Below are 17,410 nucleotides of genomic sequence, written 5' to 3'. Positions count from 1 at the left end.
TCCAGCCAGTCCATCCTAAAGGAAATTAGTTCTGAATATTCATTGGAAGGACTGATGCTGAAGCTGAAACTCCTCTACTTTGGCCACCTGATGCAAAGAGCTGGCTCATTAGAAAAGACCCTGATGCTAGGAAAGACTGAGGGCAGGAGGAGAAGGGGACGACAGAGGATGAAATGGTTGGATGGCATCACCGACTCAATGGACCTGAGTTTGAGCAAGCTCCAGGAGATGGTGAAGGACAAGGAAGCCTGGCGTGCTGCAGTCCATGGGGTGGCAAAGAGTCGCACACGACTGAGTGACTGAACAACTACAACAACAAAGATTTCTGATGTTGTCGTTGTCTTAAGTGCACGAGAACTTGATGCAGTTATACTCAGACGTATATCTATTCTTTACTGTGTTCTTTTTCCCACTTAGGTTATTAAAGTATGTTCAGGAGAGTCGCCTGTGCACTTCCCTGTCATTTTTGATATGTATTTGATAAATGTTAGTGTGTATATGTGAATTCCAAGCACTTCATTTATCCCTTTCCTCTTTTTTTCTATTTATAAGTTGTTTTTTTTTTCAAGACAAGACTACCATCTTCTCACTTATAATTCGGGAAAGGGAAACGTCTCTGGGGAAGTCTGGGTTAGGACTCAGCAGCCAGTTAGTCATCTTGTTAGGTGGAAGACAGAACTTCACTGTGGCACTCGGACTTCCAGCTTGCACTCGGCCAGGGCCTCCCCCAGCTCGTTGACGGCCCGACACGAGTAAGTCCCCGAGTCGAAGGGGGATGGGCGGCGGATGTTCAGCGTCAGGACCCCCTGGTGGTTGGTCATCACGAACTTGGGATCTTCGCGGATCTCCATCTTGTTCTTCATCCAGACCACCTTGGGCTTTGGGTGGCCTCTCACTGGCACAGTTGAGAGCTGCAGCGTAACCGGCCACCACCACCCGGTCTAATAGAGGCGTCAGGAACTTGGGGGCCGTTCGGAAGTCGTGCTCCTTGAACTCGGGCAACTTGAGGGTCATACCTGTCTTGAGGATCCGGGCTGTGTTCTTGGAGACACCAGGCAAGTCACTGAGCCCACAGATGTTTTCGGTGTAAACTCGGAAATAGTACTCGTTGCCCATGATGAGATCGGACACGGTGCAGGAGGTGTGCCGGCTGCGCTCATAAACCGTGAACCACTCCATGGTTTTCTTGTCGGCTTTCTGGACCAAATACCCGGTGACCTCACTGTTGCCGTCATCCCTGGGGGGCTGCCACTCCACCAGCGCGTTGGTGCCCCACACCTCCTTCACCATCACATTCTCCGGGGGCCCTGCCTTTTCCACAACGCGGATGCGGATGGTGGCCGTGTCCTTCATGTTCTCGATCTGCACCGTGAGCTCGTACTCCCCGGAGTCGGAGCGGGCCGCCTGGCGCACGAACACCGTGTCGAAGTCGCTGGTGCGCACGTGAACTTGGGAGGTGTCGAGGGGCGCCCCGCCCTTGGTCCACACCACCTGCGGCCGCGGCTTTCCCTGGAAGGGGATGACCAGGTTGAGATACTCCCCGACTTTGCGGACATAAGTCTGGCGAAGGTGGCGGGGTAGCCGGATTTCGGGTTGTTCCACAATCTCCCGGATGGTGACCGGCTGGGTCAGGGTGGCCGGCTGGCTGCGGCCCGCGATGTTGACCCCGACCACAGGGAAGGTGATTTTGGCTCCTGTGGGGAGATTCTTGACGGTGAAGCCACAGCGCTCCACGGGTTCCGTGTTAGCAGGGATCCACTCGTCAGAGCCCTCCACGCAGTACTTGATCAGGTACCCATCGATGCCACCCGCCCCGATCTTATCCGGGGGCCGCCACTTGAGGGTGGTGGTGGTGTCGGTCACGTCCTCCACAGTCAGGTGCTGCGGTTCACTCGTGGGCGCAATAGGCATGAAGGGCTTGGTGTTCATGCTGGGCTGGGAGACCCCGATGGCGTTGACGGCAAAGACCCGCATCTCGTAGAGGATGCCCTCGATCATGTTGGTGGACTCGTAGGTGGTCTCCGTGAAGACCTCGAAGTTCAGCTTCATCCAGCGCTGGGAGCCCTTCTTCTTCCGCTCCAGGAGGTATCCAGTGACCGGCCGTCCCCTGTCATACTTGGGGGGCTCCCAGACCAGGATGGCCCAGTCCTCTCCAACCGACGTGACTCGCACTGCCTCCGGGGGGTCTGGGACATCCACAACCTTCAGGAAGATGGAGGCCACGTCCTCGCCCACAGGATTGGTGACCTTGATGGTGTAGCGACTCTCGTCACCTCGCTCCGCGCTCTCGATCACGAAGCTGCTGATGTCACCTCGCTCCTCGATGCGGACCCTGCCCTCGGTGCCCGTGAACACCTGATCCTCCTTCATCCAGGTGGCAACAGGCCGGGGCTCCCCTGTGATGGACACGTCCAGCCTCAGCTTGTTTCCGGCCACAACCACAGTGGAATTTTCTGAGGTCTGCCCGGAACAGTCAAGGTGGATTTTGGGTGGCTCCTGTTTGGGGACATACTCCACTTTGATTTCCAGGAAGTTGAGCTTGGCCGAGAGGGACAGGGCATAGCCGTCAGGCACAAACGTGTAGTCTCCCTCGTCCTCAGGCCGGACGTCATCGATCACCAGCTTGTGGAACCTCCCCACATGGGAGATGGTGATCCGTTTGCTGGGCCGCACCTCCACCCCGTTCTTGTACCACTTGCCCGTGACCTTCTCGTCGGACACCTCACACTTGAACATGGCCTGTTCCGAGGCTTTGACGGTCAGGTCCGCGATGTCCTGCAGGACTTCCAGCTGTTTCTCTTCCACGATGAGCTCCGCCTCACACTGGCCGCCGTTGGTCATGACCTGGTAGTGCCCCTTATCCTCCATGGTCACTTCCGAGAAGATGAGGATGTGACGCTTCCCATCCTTCTTGAGGCGGTACCTGGCCTTGAAGGAATCCTCCCGAGTCAGTTCCACGCCATCTTTCAGCCACATGACTTGGGCACCCTCTTCTGACACTTCCACTGCCATTTCTACCCGATCGCCCACAAACACCTGCTGGTCCTCCAGGGGTGTGACAATCAAGACTGGGGGTTCTTTGACAAAGAGCTCGGTGAAACACTTCTCGTCTTTGAAGGCAACCTCATAAGCAGCATCGTCTGCCAGCGTGCACTTGTTGATGGTGAGGATTCGCTTCTTACCAACGTTCTCAAACACGTATTTGCTTCTTGGTTTGATTTCCTGGCCATTCTTGAACCACTTGAGGGGAAGGTCTGGATCGCTGATCTCTACCACCAGCTTGATCTTGTTGCCTCTGTCCACTTGGTAGGCTGGATCCAGCTTCTTTGTGAAGGCTGCGCTCTTCTTGACCTCAACCTTGGCCTTCTTGAGCCACTTCAGCATGCCCCGGAGGTCGGTGATGCCGTACTGGAAGGCGATCCTCTCATACTCACTCTTCTTTGCCCCTTTCAGGAGCTCCCAAATCTCTGGCGGGATGCCAAGGTCATCGTCATCTTTCTTCTTTTTCTTCTCCTCCTCAACCACCTGCCTCTTCTTCAACAGCCCGCTGAAATCCAGCTCACCCGCGGTGTCTGACTTCGCTTCACCCGATCGCTTGAAGCTTTCTAGACTCTGTCCAGCGGAGTCCTGACGGGGCGCCTCCACATCGATGTTAAAGGCACAGCTATCACATGAGTCCTTGGCTTTGACCTCGATGCGGTAATCCCCGCGGTCCCCCAGTACCACCTTCGAGATGTGCAGCTCCACAGTGTGCACATTGCTGGCGGCGTCATGGGACTCCTTGAAGGGGAATCGGGCACCACTCTTGCTGCCCAGCTCCAACCACTTCCCCTTGAACCACTTGATGTCGGGTTTGGCCGGCAGCTCTTTCCCATTCAACTTGGCCACGATCACAGTTTCCTTTCCAGTCTCCACCGACACGGAGTCTGGCTTCTTCAGGAAAACGCCGGTGGGTTCCTCCGCGGTGGGAGACTGGTCTTCGGGTGGGGCTTCTGTAGGGGGCGCTTCCTTGGGAGCCGGCTTGGCAGCAGCGTCTTTGCCCGCGGGGGCCTTTTTGGCCGCTGGTTTTGCCTCAGGCATGTCGTAGGGCCTCCTCCAGCTCCTCCGACCGCAGCAGTGTCCCGATGGGCCCTAGGAAGGACAGGTGGGCCCCCCCGGGGGGGCCCTTTAAAGAGTCGGGAGACTCCCAGGAGGCTCCGGGAGGCATTAAGTTGTTTTTTTAATTCTGTCAGTCTGTTTCTGTTGTGAAAATTGGTTTTTTGTATGAATATGTAGATTCCCCCTTTAAGTATGCTGTATAATATTATTCTTTCTATCTCTGATTTACTTCACTTAGTAATGTTATCTCTTTGTCTGTGCTGCTTCCAGTGACACTGTTTTGTTCCGCTTTATGGCTGAATAGTATTCCACTCATAGATGTAGCAGTATTCATTTTTCTCTGGTTGGACATTTTGGTGGATTCTGTGTCTTGACTGTGGTAAATAGTGGTGCTGAGAAAGTAGGGGTGCACAAGCCTTTTGGAATTATGCTAGCCAGGTGTTGGCATAGGAGTGCAATTGCTGGATCATGTGGTACTCCTGTTTAAAGGAACTTTAATTTCTAAGGAACTAAAGTTCCTTAAACTTTAAAACTTAAAAACTTAAGGAACCTCCATGCTATTCCATCCTGGCTGCACCCATTTCCATCTCCACCCAGAGTGATGGAGGATGCCTTTTTCCCGATGCCCTGAGGCAGCATTTATTCTTCATAGATCCTTCAGATGATGGTCCTTCTGACCGATGGGAGGGGATTGCTTATCATGATGTTGATTTGCATAGATTTACCGATGAGTGTTGTGGAGTATCGTTCCATGTGCTTTTTTACCTTATACAGTGTGACTCCAACTTTCTGCTTGAAACTGGCTTCTTGTTAAGTCTGACCTGTTTTGAGTTCTCAGATGATTTATCCCAGCACATTCCTTGAGGGCAGGAGTCCTTTACAGCCCCACAGGCCTTGTGAATATGAGGAGCCCATGACCACCGGCTTCCAAGTGGTTGTTCCAAAACAAGGCCACAAGGGGGCAGCATCGTTTCATGCCCCACTCTTTTTTTTCCCCCACAATTTAGTCTATTGGATTTGAGTTGATTTTCAATGTTGTGTTTCTTTGAGGTGTATGGAGTCTGATTCAGTGATTCATAGACATATAGTAGACGCATATCTACGTCTATATCTGGGGCCTGGCCTCTTCTCATCATCAGGATCTTTTTCTCAGGCCTGGCAGCCTTAGAGAGCCAGAATACCGCCAGCCACCCCACTCCCTGCCTGAGCCCGGCTCTGGGAAGGCCCTGGGTCAGTGTAAGTCACCCCTTCATGTAAGTGTGGGTCAGATGGTGACGGTTAAAGCCGCAGTGGGCCCGGCTCTGGACACTGTGCCCACGCCTGGCATCATCTCAGAGCCGTAGAGCAGAGCCCCTCAGTGCCCACAGGAGCCAGAAGGACGATCTCCGTCACAGGGAGCTTCTTAAGCTCCCTTCGCTGGGGTCCAGTCGGTTTGCAGCGTTGTGCTGTAAGCCAGCACAACAGCGCTGTGCTGCACGCCGACCCAGCTCCACATGCTCCGAGTGTCCTTTTCCACTGTGGTCTCTCCCAGGAGAGTGAGTGCAGCTCCCGTGCCCCACGGTGGGACCTGGCTGTTCACTCCTGCAGGGACGGGTTTGCACCTGCTCACCCCGACCCCCCAGTCGTCCCCTCGCCCACTCTTAGGCCTGGGCGACCACCCGCCTGGGCTCTGTGTCTGTGAGGCGCGTCTGTTTTGCAGATGGGTCCTTGTGTCCAGTTTTGCTCTGCACGTAGCTGATCTTGTATGCTTGCCTTTCTGTTTGACTTACCTCACCTGCTTTGATCATCTCTAAGTTCATCCACGTTGCTGCAAGTGGCATTATTTCCCTCTCTTTTTGACTGAGTACGATTCCCGTCTTCTGTATCCGTTGATCTGTCCGTGGACAGTTAGGTTGCTGCCGTGTCTTGGCTGTTGTGAACGGTGCTGCTCTGAACCTAAGGGCCGTGTGCTTGTTGGAGCAGCCTTCTGGCCAGAGCGGGGCTGCTGGGTCATGTGGTGTTTCTGTTTCTAGCTTCCTGAGGAGCCTTCATCCTGTGCTCTGCGGTGACTGCACCCACTTCCCCCAGCAGTGCAGGCGTGTTTAATGGGCAGTATGTTCTAAGGACTGAGGACAAAGTCAGATAGTTATATTCTGAAAGGCAGTTTAAGAAAAAAAATAGGTATATGTGGAGAGGGGAATGCTACTTCTCTTATGTGTAGCTGGTACAATATCAGTTTGTAAAGTCATGAATATTTTTTCAGGAAAAATGGATTTCAGAAAAATATTTGTAGTATACCAATGTGATAAAAGTGACTCTGACCGCACACTTCAAGCTCCGGGGGTTAGTGAAGGACAGGGAGCCTGGCGTGCTGCAGTCCATGGGTCACAACCAGTCAGATACGGCTGAGCGGTGACCTGATTTCTATGATTTCTAAGACTCAACATTTTGAATATTGATTTTTTTTTTAACTGACTTCGGTCACTTATATTAAAGTGAAGAAAACCTTAATATATGGCTGCAACACTTGACAGTACTTAATTAAAACATATTATTGTTTAGATAATAGATGTAAGGAACCAAGATAGTCAAATTTTATAATAGACTAAAGTGAAAGTGTTAGGAGTTCAGTCGTGCTTGACTCTTTTGTGACGCCATGGACTGTAGCCCACCAGGCTCCTCTGTCCATGGGATTCTCCAGGCAAGAATACTGGAGTGGTTGCCATTTCCTTCTCCAATAATAGACAAAGGTGCATCTCAAAAAAGAGATGGTAACAGTCTAAAATCTCTGCATGTCCTCATGCTACGTTACGAACAATTGATGTGGATGCAGAAAATATTCCTCTCCTTCCCTTGAGTAAATGCGACAACATTGGAGAGCATTCCCTTTGAACGGTTATGTACTGAACACGGCTCACTGCCTGCCCTGACTGAGGATAACTGGTATGAGCTTTCCTGTGTTAATATGCTCTACAGACATGCACATGTGTTTGTGTAATGAGGGCTGTTTCATCATGACGTATGAGATTAGTTTTAAGATACACTGATTTAAAAAGAATCACTAAGATGCAATTTATTTCAAATGGTTTAAAGGATGCTTTTTCAAATTATGATTGAGGTAACGGTCACGTATAAAATTGACTATTTTAAAGTTAACAACTTGAGGATGTTTGATGCATTCAGAATGAACAACCACCGTCTCCATCGGGGTGTTAAATACTGTCAGTAGCCCAAGAGGGAAGTCTGCATCCATGAAGCAGAAGCTCGCTCTCTCTCTCCTCCCTCCCCCTCTGGCAGCTACTGTTCTGTCTGCTTTCCATCTTGTGGATTTAGTTCATCTGGGCGGTTAGCATGAATGCTCTTTCAGTTATGTGACTTTTTGCATCAGACTTCTCTCACTGGGAATTTTTGAGGTTCACCATGTAACATTATCAGTTGTTATTGTTCAGTCGCCAGATCGTGTCTGACTCTTTGTGACCCCATGGACTGCAGCATGCCAGGCTTCCTTCTCTATCACCAACTCCCAGAGCTTGCTCAAATTCATGTCCATTGAGTTGGTAATGCCATCCAACCATCTCATCCTCTGTCGCCCCCTTCTCCTCCTGCCTTCAGTCTTTCCTGGCATCAGGGTCTTTTCCAATGAGCTGGCTCTTTGCATCAGGTGACCAAAGTATTGGAGCTTCAGCATCAGTGCTTGCAATGAATATTCAGGGTTGATTTCCTTTAGGATTGAGTTTGTGTATATACAGATTGTTTATCTGGTGGATGAACATTTGAGTTGCTTCAACTTTTGCCTGCTGTGAATGGTGCTGCCATGAACATATGTGAACATGGATTTATTTCAGTGCATGTTTCCAGTTCTTTTGTGTGTATCCCCAGACATAGAATTGCTGGGTCATGCATTAACTCCATATTCAATTTTTGTAGAATTGCTGAAATATTTTCCACAACTGAACCATTTTACACCGCCATCTGTACTGTACAAGGGTTCTACCTTCTCTATAACCGCACTACTCTTGTTTTCCTTTAAAAAAAATTATAGCCATTCTAGTGTGTGAAGTGATCCACATCTCATTGTGGTTTTAATTTACATTTCCCTAAACACTAAAATTTTGAACTTGATCTTATACTATGAAAGAGATGCATGTAGTCTTTGGAGAAATGTGTGTTCAAGTCCTTTGCCCAGATCCAAGGTCATGCAGACTTAGCCCTGTGTTTTCTCTAAGAGCTTTTCTATCTGAGTTGTTGGTCCATTTTGGATAGATTTTGGTGTGTGGTGAAAGAGAAGGTTCTGACCTCATTCGTTTGCACGTGGATACGCAGTGGACCCAGAAAAGTCTGTTCAGTTCTTTCTCCATGGAATGGTGATGACCCCCGTCAGGACTCAGCCGACAGATATCTGTGCCCTTCTTTCTGAATTCCTGGTGCTCTTCCATTAGTCCAGCTGTCTGTCCTCATGCCAGTAACACCCTGCTGGAGCTTCCCTGGTGGCTCAGATGGTGAAGAATCTGCCTGCAATGCAGGAGACCCAGGTTCAATTCCTGGGTCAGGAAGATCCCCTGGAGCAGGGCGTGGCAACCCACTCCAGTATTCTGGCCTGGGAAATCCCGTGGACAGAGGAGCTATATACAGTCCATGGGGCTGCAAAGAGTCGGATACAACTGAGCAACTAACAGTTTCACCACCCTGTTTAATAAATATAGCTTGTGAAATGCGTGGGTCTTCCAACTTTCTTTGTGTCTAACATGGTTTTGGCTGTTCCAGGTCCAATGTAATTCCACATGAATTTGAGGATTGTCTTTCCACTTCTGCAAAAACAGCTGTCCAGGTTTCCACAGAGACTGCCGTGAATCTGTCGATCACATTTAGGAGCACTGGCATCTTAACAGTGTCAAACCATTCAATCCATAAAGGCAAGATAGCTTTCCATTTTTAGGTCTTCCTTAATTTCTTTCTGCAATGTCATAGTTTTCAGGGCACAAGTCTTTGACCTCTTCTGTTAAATTTATTTCTAGGTATTTCATTCTTTTGCATGCCATTGCAGTTGAAATTTTCCCCTTAATATTCTTTTCAGAATGTATTAATACCTTGCTTTCAGGAAGAGATACAATTGGTTTTGAGTGTTGTTCTTGTACTCTATGGGGCCTCCCTGCCTGCCAATGCAGGAGACCGGGGTTCAATCCTTGGTCAGGAAGATCCCCTGGAGAAGAAAATGGCAACCCACTCCAGTATTCCTGCCTAGAGAATTCCATGGACAGAGGAGCCTGGTGGGCTACAGTTCATGGGGTTGCGGAGTCAGACACCACTGAAGGACTGATTAACCTTTTTTGGCTTGTACTCTATATAACTTTGCCAAAGTTGTTTATTAGCTCTGATAGTTACTTTGTAAATCCTTCAGCATTTTCTACATATGGGATCATGCCATCTATGAATAGAGGAGTTTACTTCTTCCTTTCCTTCTTTTTCTTCTCACCTGAGGGCTCTGTCTAGTACTTCCAGTAGAACGTTGAGCAGCGATGGAAGCAGACGGTTTTCCTCCAAGGTGTTCGTTGCTCAGTTGTTTGGCCTCGCCTGTCACGTTTCTCCCTTGGCAGCTGGGACAGCTCTGAGCTCAGAAGGACAGAGACGAGCACCTCACCTCAGTCCTCGCTGCAGCTCCCGACAGGTTAGGACAGACACATTTGGGAGCCAGCGGCCAGTATCCCACAGGGGGACACAGGCTCTGTCTTCAAGTCTGATGCTAAGCTGGTTGGAGGGCAGGGAGATGGTGAATAAACATGTCTCAGTGGTTTCCTGCTTTCCCTACTGTGTTCTTGACTGAGTTAAATCCCAGCTTATTTCCCACACTTCTCAGCTGATTCTGGCAACTTTTGCTTGCGTTTCTGATGTTTTTCTGCGGGGAAGGGCCCTCACTCTGCCTTCTCTTCCATCTTCTGAGACATCCCAGTTTGGCACTGTTTTAACATGTTCAGTGACAACTTTGGTCATAATAATGTTCTACTATATAAGAGCACTAAAAGTCACTTTTTCTTAGCCAAACAACTAGCCTCCTTTCTGATTCAGTCCATTTAAGGTTTTATTTTGTCTCTGGAAATGCCAGCAATTCAGTGCTAATTTATCTTTTCCTCAGCTGTAGACTAAGAACAAACCCAAACAAAACTCATGCCTTTTACGCTGCTGGCTCTTTTCTATAGGTTAAACACCGGTGATGGGTTTCAGTTCATCGGAGGCCTCGCGCTGGTCACTTGGGCCATCGGGTAGATACACCTCCCTGTGTTTGGGGTTCCCGTGACCGCTGCAGGTCAGTACGCACAAACAGCCACGGCCCTAACATAACGCGTCCTCTAGCACAGGACCTCAGTGAGTGAGTTATGAGAAGACGAGGAAGGCAGTGTTGTGCTGGCATTTAAACAACTAGGTGACGCTTTCAACAGAAAACTTGGGAGAAAAGAAAGGCCCTGACTGTGTCCAGTTTTCCTGAGCCCTGGGCACCTGGGAAACTCAGCTGGCCCAGATGCCCCCTTGCGTGTCAGGATGCGGTCACCACCCCTTCCCACATGGCTAAGATGGGCTTGAAGCGACTCCTCCTTACCCACGACCATCCTCAACGTGCCCTCCACACTCTTCTGCTTCATCTCACGTGGGATGAGCTGGACTGGTTTCCCCTGCTGACCAACTGGACAAACATTTGCTAGCTTGACCAGATGTTAGGTTTCTCCTGTCCACCCCACAGGTCCCTGAACTATATAACCCACCTTCAGGCTCCTCCGAAAAGCTGCCTGGAGGGGCCCCCAGATCTGTCCGCACCCAGCCCCTGTGAGGGTCACTGTGAGGTCAATGGTACCATCACACCACGCCCCCCACTCCCACACTGATCCTCTCCAGCCTCTTGTACTAACCCTATGAATTGAAGCTGTTTCCTGCTGACCTCTGAGACCCTGCACACCCGTGGTCAGCGTCTTCCCTTTGTGTTTGCCTCCTCCACTTACTGCAATAAAATCTCCTTACCTAAGTCCAGAGGTTTTTTATTCCCCCCATACTATGCCAAAGACACAAAAGATATTACTTAGCCGAAGTATAAGTTTCACAATTCCTTGAACAATGTATATAAAGATGTCTTAAGGTGAAAAGTTTTTTTCCAAGGAGTTTTTTTTAATTAATTTTTTTATTGAAGGATAATTGCTTTACAGACTTTTGTTGTTTTCTGTCAAACCTCAACATGAATCAGCCATAGGTATACACATATCCCCTCTCTTTTAACCTCCCTCCCATCCCCTGCCCCACCCCACCCCTCTAGGTTGATACAGAGCTCCTGTCTGAGTTCCCTGAGCCGTAGAGCAAGTTCCCGTTGGCTATCTATTTTACATGTGGTAATAAGTCTCCATGCTACTCTTTCCACACATCTCACCCTCTCCTCCCCTCTCCCCACGTCCGCAAGACTATTCTCTATGTCTGTTTCTCCATTGCTGCCCTGTAAGTAAATTCTTCAGTACCATTTTTCTATATTCCATATATATGCATTAGAATATGATATTTATCTTGCTCGTTCTGACTTACTTCACTCTGTATAACAGGTTCTAGGTTCATCCACCTCCTTAGAACTGACTCAAATGCATTCCTTTTTTATGGCTGAGTAATATTCCATTGTGTATATGTGCCACAACTTCTTTATCCATTCATCTGTTGATGGACACCTAGGTTGCTTCCATGTTCTAACTATTGTCAATAGGGCTGCAATGAACAATGGGATACATGTGTCTCTTTCAATTTTGGTTTCCTCAGGGTATATGCCTAGGAGTGGGATTGCTGGGTCACATGATGGTTTTATTCCTAGTTTTTTCAGGAATCTCTATTCTGTCTTCCATAGTGGCTGTATCAGTTTACATTCTCACCAACAGTTCAAGAGTGCTCCCTTTTCTCCACACCCTCTCCAGTATTTATTGTTTGTAGACTTTTTGATGAGGGCCATTCTGACCTGTGTGAGGTAATATCTCATTGTGGTTTTGATTTGCATCTCTCCAATGATGAGTGATGTTGAGCATCTTTTCATGTGTTTGTTAGCCGTCTGTATGTCTTCTTTGGAGAAATGTCTGTTTAGGTCTGTTTCCCAGTTTTTGATTGGATTGTTGTTTTTCTGGCATTGAGGTGTATGAGCTGCTTGTATATTTTGGAAACCAACCCTTTGTCAGTTGTTTCATTTGCTATTATTTTCTCCCATAAGGTGGAAAGTTTTTAAGTTCTCATCGGGAATTCTAACAATATTTTTCTTCTAAGAGTTTTGGCTTGTATAACAGCTATGTTAAACATCTCAAACAGTACTACTTTGGCTTGAAATGCTAATGATTTTTTTAAAAAATGGAAATAAAACCCAAGTTAAAATTATATAACATCATATGCATCAAGACAATCAGTTGAAGTCTTGGAAGTAGTTTCAGAAGTCTAATTATGAGCTGTTTCTACATGTCCTGCACCGTCCCCCCAGGCAGACCCCAGTTCTGAGCATGTGCACTACGTCCCTGAGCCCCGGGGCCTGGTCTCCCGGGACTGTGCTGTGAGCCTGCACAGTGCTCCCCGGGGAACAACGCACCCCTGTGAACGTCACTTAGGTTTCTGTCTGCCTGTCCTTATCTCCCTTCTGGCCTTCCTCACCAGCTGCCTCCAGGGTCTCGTTTGTGCACTCACCCCTGCCCCCCGGCTCTGTGTATCCTGGGACTGCACCCCTCTGTCGTGGGCTCACCCATCCCTGTCCCCGATTCTGTTCTTGGCTACACTGTGGCTTCAAGCTCCATTCTCCCCAAATCTGACTCTGTGAGTACATTGTCTCTGCTTCCCCTACTTTACCAAATCTCTAGACACCAAAGGGATCGGCCTCACTGATGGTGCTAATCATGCGCTTGCTTCCAGAGAGACCTTGCTGCTGCTGTTGAGCAGTGAAGATGGAAACCAGGAGCGAGGACTCCTCTGAGCGGCTGGTTCAACACCAACGCCAAGGAGAACAGAACCTGGGATGAGCTTCTGTCACGAGGGCGGCTGTCAGATACACACACGCATGCCTGTGTTTATGTCTCTCACACAGCTCAGCTTGACAGGCATAAAGCTGGCTGCATGATGCTGTTTTGTGTCTTTGTGGTGGTGGTTTAGTCCCTTCAGTTGTGTCCAACTCTTTGTGACCCCTTGGACTGTAGCCCACCAGGCTCCTCTGTCCATGGGATTCTCCAGAGAAGAATACTGGAGTGGGTTGCCATTCCCTTCTCCAGGGGATCTTCCTGACCCAGGGATTAAACCTTCATCTCTTGCATTTCATGCATTGCAGGCAGGTTCTTTAAGTGAGCCTGATGTCTTTGCTTTCATTTAAAGGGGCTTTAAATGCTCACTTAGCTTTATTTTGCCCAGAGTCTTGAATGGGGGAGGGGGTGGCCACCCACAGGTTGTCCTGGTCTCCCGCTGGGACAGACATAAGCCAACCCACTTCTTGTAGGAACTGACCCTTCACATTCAATAGCATATATTTCAATGCAATGATTTCCTTTATTATTTCAGTATATGTACAATTTAACAAATTGCTGATTTAGATATCTCCAATCCCATGTACTTTCATCAATAGGTTTTTATTGAAGAACCTATTGATACTAATTATTCTTAAAATACTTTTAAAGACAGAAAAGAAAATACGATTCTATACTTTCATAGTAATGCTCCTAACAAGGCAAATTAATAGCCTATATGTGACGTGTCTGTGAAGATGAGCGCGTACTCCAGATTCTCCTTTTCACTTAGTAGTCATCAGTGTCACCCGCACAGATGGCCAGCAGAGCCTTCTCATAGTGCCCTGATGCGAAATTCTGAAAAGGAGCAAATATACGGCATTTGAAACACAATGTCATAAAAAGAAGCATAATTCCTCTAAACTGTACAATGAGACACCATGGGCCATTAGCATCTCAAAAAGTATTTGTTTTTTCCATCCTGATGTAACATGTCCCGGGGACTCTTCCCAGTGGAGGCTATTGAAAAGTAATGCCTTGGTCACAGTCAATAAAAGGGGTTTATATAAAGCTGATGCAACCCTAATGGTTTTTATTTATTTACTTATTTTTGGCTGTGCTTGGTCTTCATTGTTGCATGTGGGCCTGAATATGTTTTTATAAAGAAGAATGCTTAGCAGTAGAATTAATTCTTCTCCTCACCTTTAGATAAAGAGGTGTTCTAATGTTGTTACAAATTAGTGTAGAGTCTAGAGGGCACACTGGACAATATGTCTCAAAAGGTTTAAAGATGTTTATACTCATTAATGCAGTCATTCTACTTCAAGAAGGCTATCCTAAGGAAATAACGATCAATTGTTGATGAGCCCAAGATTTGTGCTCCAAAATATATGTCATTATAATTGTGTACAATAATGAAAAAGTAAAAGATAATATTTAATAATATAGGGCAGTTTATGCCCTTTACAACTTATACAATGGGATCCATGATTTAAAGAAATATTTCTTTAAGTAGTAAAACTTTGATATTTACGTATAGTTCTATAAAGAAAACACATACAACAAAATTTCACTGTTGGTTATCTGTGGTGAATAATTTGCTGTTATTGCTCAGCCACTCCGTCATGTCCAACTCTCTGCAACCCTATGGACTGCAGCACGCCAGGCTTCCCTGTCCTTCACCATCTCTCAAGAGTTTGTTCAAACTCATGTCCATTGAGTCAGTGATGCCATCCAACCATATCTTCCTCTGTTGTCCTCTTCTCCTGCCTTCAATCCTTCCCAGCATCAGGGTTTTTCCCAATGAGTCAGTTCTTCACATCAGGTGGTCAAAGTATTGGAGCTTCAGTTTCAGCATCAGTCCTTCCAATGAAAATTCAGGACTGATTTCCTTTAGGATTGACTGGTTTGGTTTCCTTGCAGTCCAAGGGACTCTCAAGAGTCTTCTCCAGTGCCACATTAGGGCAATTTAAACCCTTTTATCATCTTCTATAGTTTCTACATTGTTTTCAAAAGTGATAGTAATAAAAGTATTATAAAACTTATCTTTGTTAAAAGTCAACTCTCACGTTCACGTTCTCTTACACAGTGGTTACTTATAATTCACTGCTTTAAGTGCACAAAGTTGCATTAATTATTTGTGAATATTAGTAGATTTTGAGGTGGCCAGTTAACTGCTGTATAGCATTGAGCTAGTTTATTCATTGAGAAAATGAGTTAAGGATTTCTCAGTGAGAAACGTTCATCTTCACTAAAGGTTTATAGCTTTGAAGGTGGATGTGAGAAGAGTTTTATCAGAGACAAAGGAAGAAGATGTCTCTTAAGTGCTCCAATAATCCTTCCTCTGAAACCATCTCGACTTCCTGAGGCCTACAAGGTCTCCTGGGTTATATGGTCTCTTGGTCCTCTGGTTGTCAAGTTTCTCCTGGATCTTTCAGTAAACTAAAAAACTATTTTATGCAATTAAAATTTTCAATGGAAACAATATGGACAAGATAACAGGACTTTTTCAGTGGCTGAGTCATGTCCGACTCTTTCCAACCCCATGGACTGTAGCCCGCAAGGCCCCTCTGTTCATGGGATTTCCCAGGCAAGAATACTGGAGTGGATTTCCATTCCCTTCTCCAGGGGAATCTTCCCAGCTCAGGGATGGAACCCAGGTCTCCTGCTTGGCAGGTGGATTCTTTCCCACTGAGCCTCCTGGGAAGCACAGAGGACTCAGCTGTGCTTAAAATACACCTTAATATACATTCCAGGCCCCATCTTGGAGTTCTTTATACTTTTTTGAACCATGGGTCAAACATCATCATTTTCCACTGTGTCCCCAAGTTACACAGATGGGCCTCCATATGCTGACAGTTCTTGGCTGGGCTTTATCAGGATCCAGGGTAGAGTCTATATGTGTTAGAGTGAAGACTCCAGGCTGCAGATTTTGGAGTCATTGCATCAGCACCCTCCAGGGCTCATGGGTGCACATGTGCAGAATGTTACGGCCCCACCGTGTGTGGGGACCCGACAGGCTGCCCTCCCCTCTGGTGGCACAAGGCAGCTGATCTCAGAAGGCGCTCTGCAGTTAACGTGCTGTCATTGCAGAATGAGGTCTTCTGGTGCTGGTGGTAAGGCCTCATCACACCATCAGGGGATGAATAGCACGCATGACCAGACCACTGACTTTTGCTTAAAACACATCAAAGAGGAGTAAGTGAGGTGAAGGGGTTTTCTCCCCTACTGATGCTCTCAGGCTGCCTGACCCATTAATGTAGACGACCCCTGCCGGAAGCTTGATTGAACTTTTTAGATTCCACCATGAAGTTAAAGTTAGGCTCTCTTTTCAGTTTCAAAAAGGATGAAATATGGCTGCAGGTAGATGATGAGGAGACTTACCTTGATGTCGTGGAAAAGGGACTTCCCATATCTCTCTTTGTATCGCTTCCTTATGCTCATCAGGTCGATTTCACTTCTGGAGATTAGAATCCTGATCACGGTTTTATTGTGGAAGCCCAAGTCCTAAGAGACACAGCCAAGTGGGGGTGACCACCATGAACAAACAGCAGCTTAAAGACAGCGTGTCTGAAATGGACCCAGCCCTTTTCGTGACCGTGTCCTGTATTCCTCAGACCCTGGTGTCCCCACCCATGAGCACTGACTCAGACTGCACCTCAGCTCTGTGACCACCCCCGACCATGGTGCACACACAGTGAAGCGGTCCATCTCCTCCGCTTCTCCAAGGCCCTGTCATCTCTATTTCCAGGGACACAGCCTTGATGCTGGCCCTTCTCATTTCACCAGGTTCAGCAATAATCTTCCCTTTTCTTTTTATTTATTTTTAAATTAATTTTTATTGGAGTATAGGTGATGCACAAGGTTAGCTTCAGGTGTAGAGCAAAGTGAATCCGTTGGACCAGAACCTGAGTCGCCCAGCCATATCCGACTCTGTGACCTCATGGACCGTAGCCACCAGGCTCCTCTGTCCATGGGGTTCTCCCAGAAAGCATACTGGAGTGGGTTGCCATGCCCATCTTCAGGAGGTCTTCCTGCTCCAGAGGTCGAACCCGGGTCTCTTACATTGCAGGCAGAGTTTTTACTGTCTGAGCCACTAGGGAAGCCCTCCCCCCCCACACATATGTATGTATGCATATACATATCTGCACTCTTTTTTAGGTCCTTTCCCCATATTATCATTACAGAATATTGAGCAGAGTTCCTTGTGCTATACAGTAGGCACTAGTTGATTATCTATTTTATATATAGTAGTGTGTATATGTTGATCTCAAATTCCTGTATTTATCCCTCTCTCCTCTTACCTGCTGGTAACCATGAGTGTTTTCTACATCTGTGACTCTAAAATT

General features: G+C 47.5%; 2 protein-coding genes across 2 annotated transcripts in view; both read right to left on the bottom strand.

Annotated features, from left to right (window-relative positions):
- Positions 1-561: 561 nt before the first annotated feature.
- Positions 562-4,204, bottom strand: LOC122686128 (myosin-binding protein C, fast-type-like). The gene is given in 2 exon segments (XM_043891240.1): positions 562-896; positions 898-4,204. Coding segments are annotated over 2 exon segments (3,399 nt in total). The 5' UTR covers positions 4,081-4,204; the 3' UTR covers positions 562-680.
- A 9,378-nt stretch (positions 4,205-13,582) lies between these two features.
- The window catches only part of ANXA10 (annexin A10), a 74,984-nt gene continuing 71,156 nt past the window's right edge, over positions 13,583-17,410 (bottom strand). Inside the window, exons 11-12 of the mRNA XM_043891242.1 lie at positions 16,446-16,568; positions 13,583-13,919 (exon numbers count right to left, since the gene is read on the bottom strand). Coding sequence (XP_043747177.1) covers positions 13,851-13,919; positions 16,446-16,568 — 192 coding nt within the window. The 3' untranslated portion in view covers positions 13,583-13,850. The remainder of the gene's footprint in view (positions 13,920-16,445; positions 16,569-17,410) is intronic.

The sequence above is a fragment of the Cervus elaphus genome, chromosome 29 (assembly GCF_910594005.1).
Source record: "Cervus elaphus chromosome 29, mCerEla1.1, whole genome shotgun sequence".
In the NCBI taxonomy this organism is placed as follows: Eukaryota; Metazoa; Chordata; class Mammalia; order Artiodactyla; family Cervidae; genus Cervus; species Cervus elaphus.
This window is presented reverse-complemented; position numbering and strand designations above follow the sequence as displayed.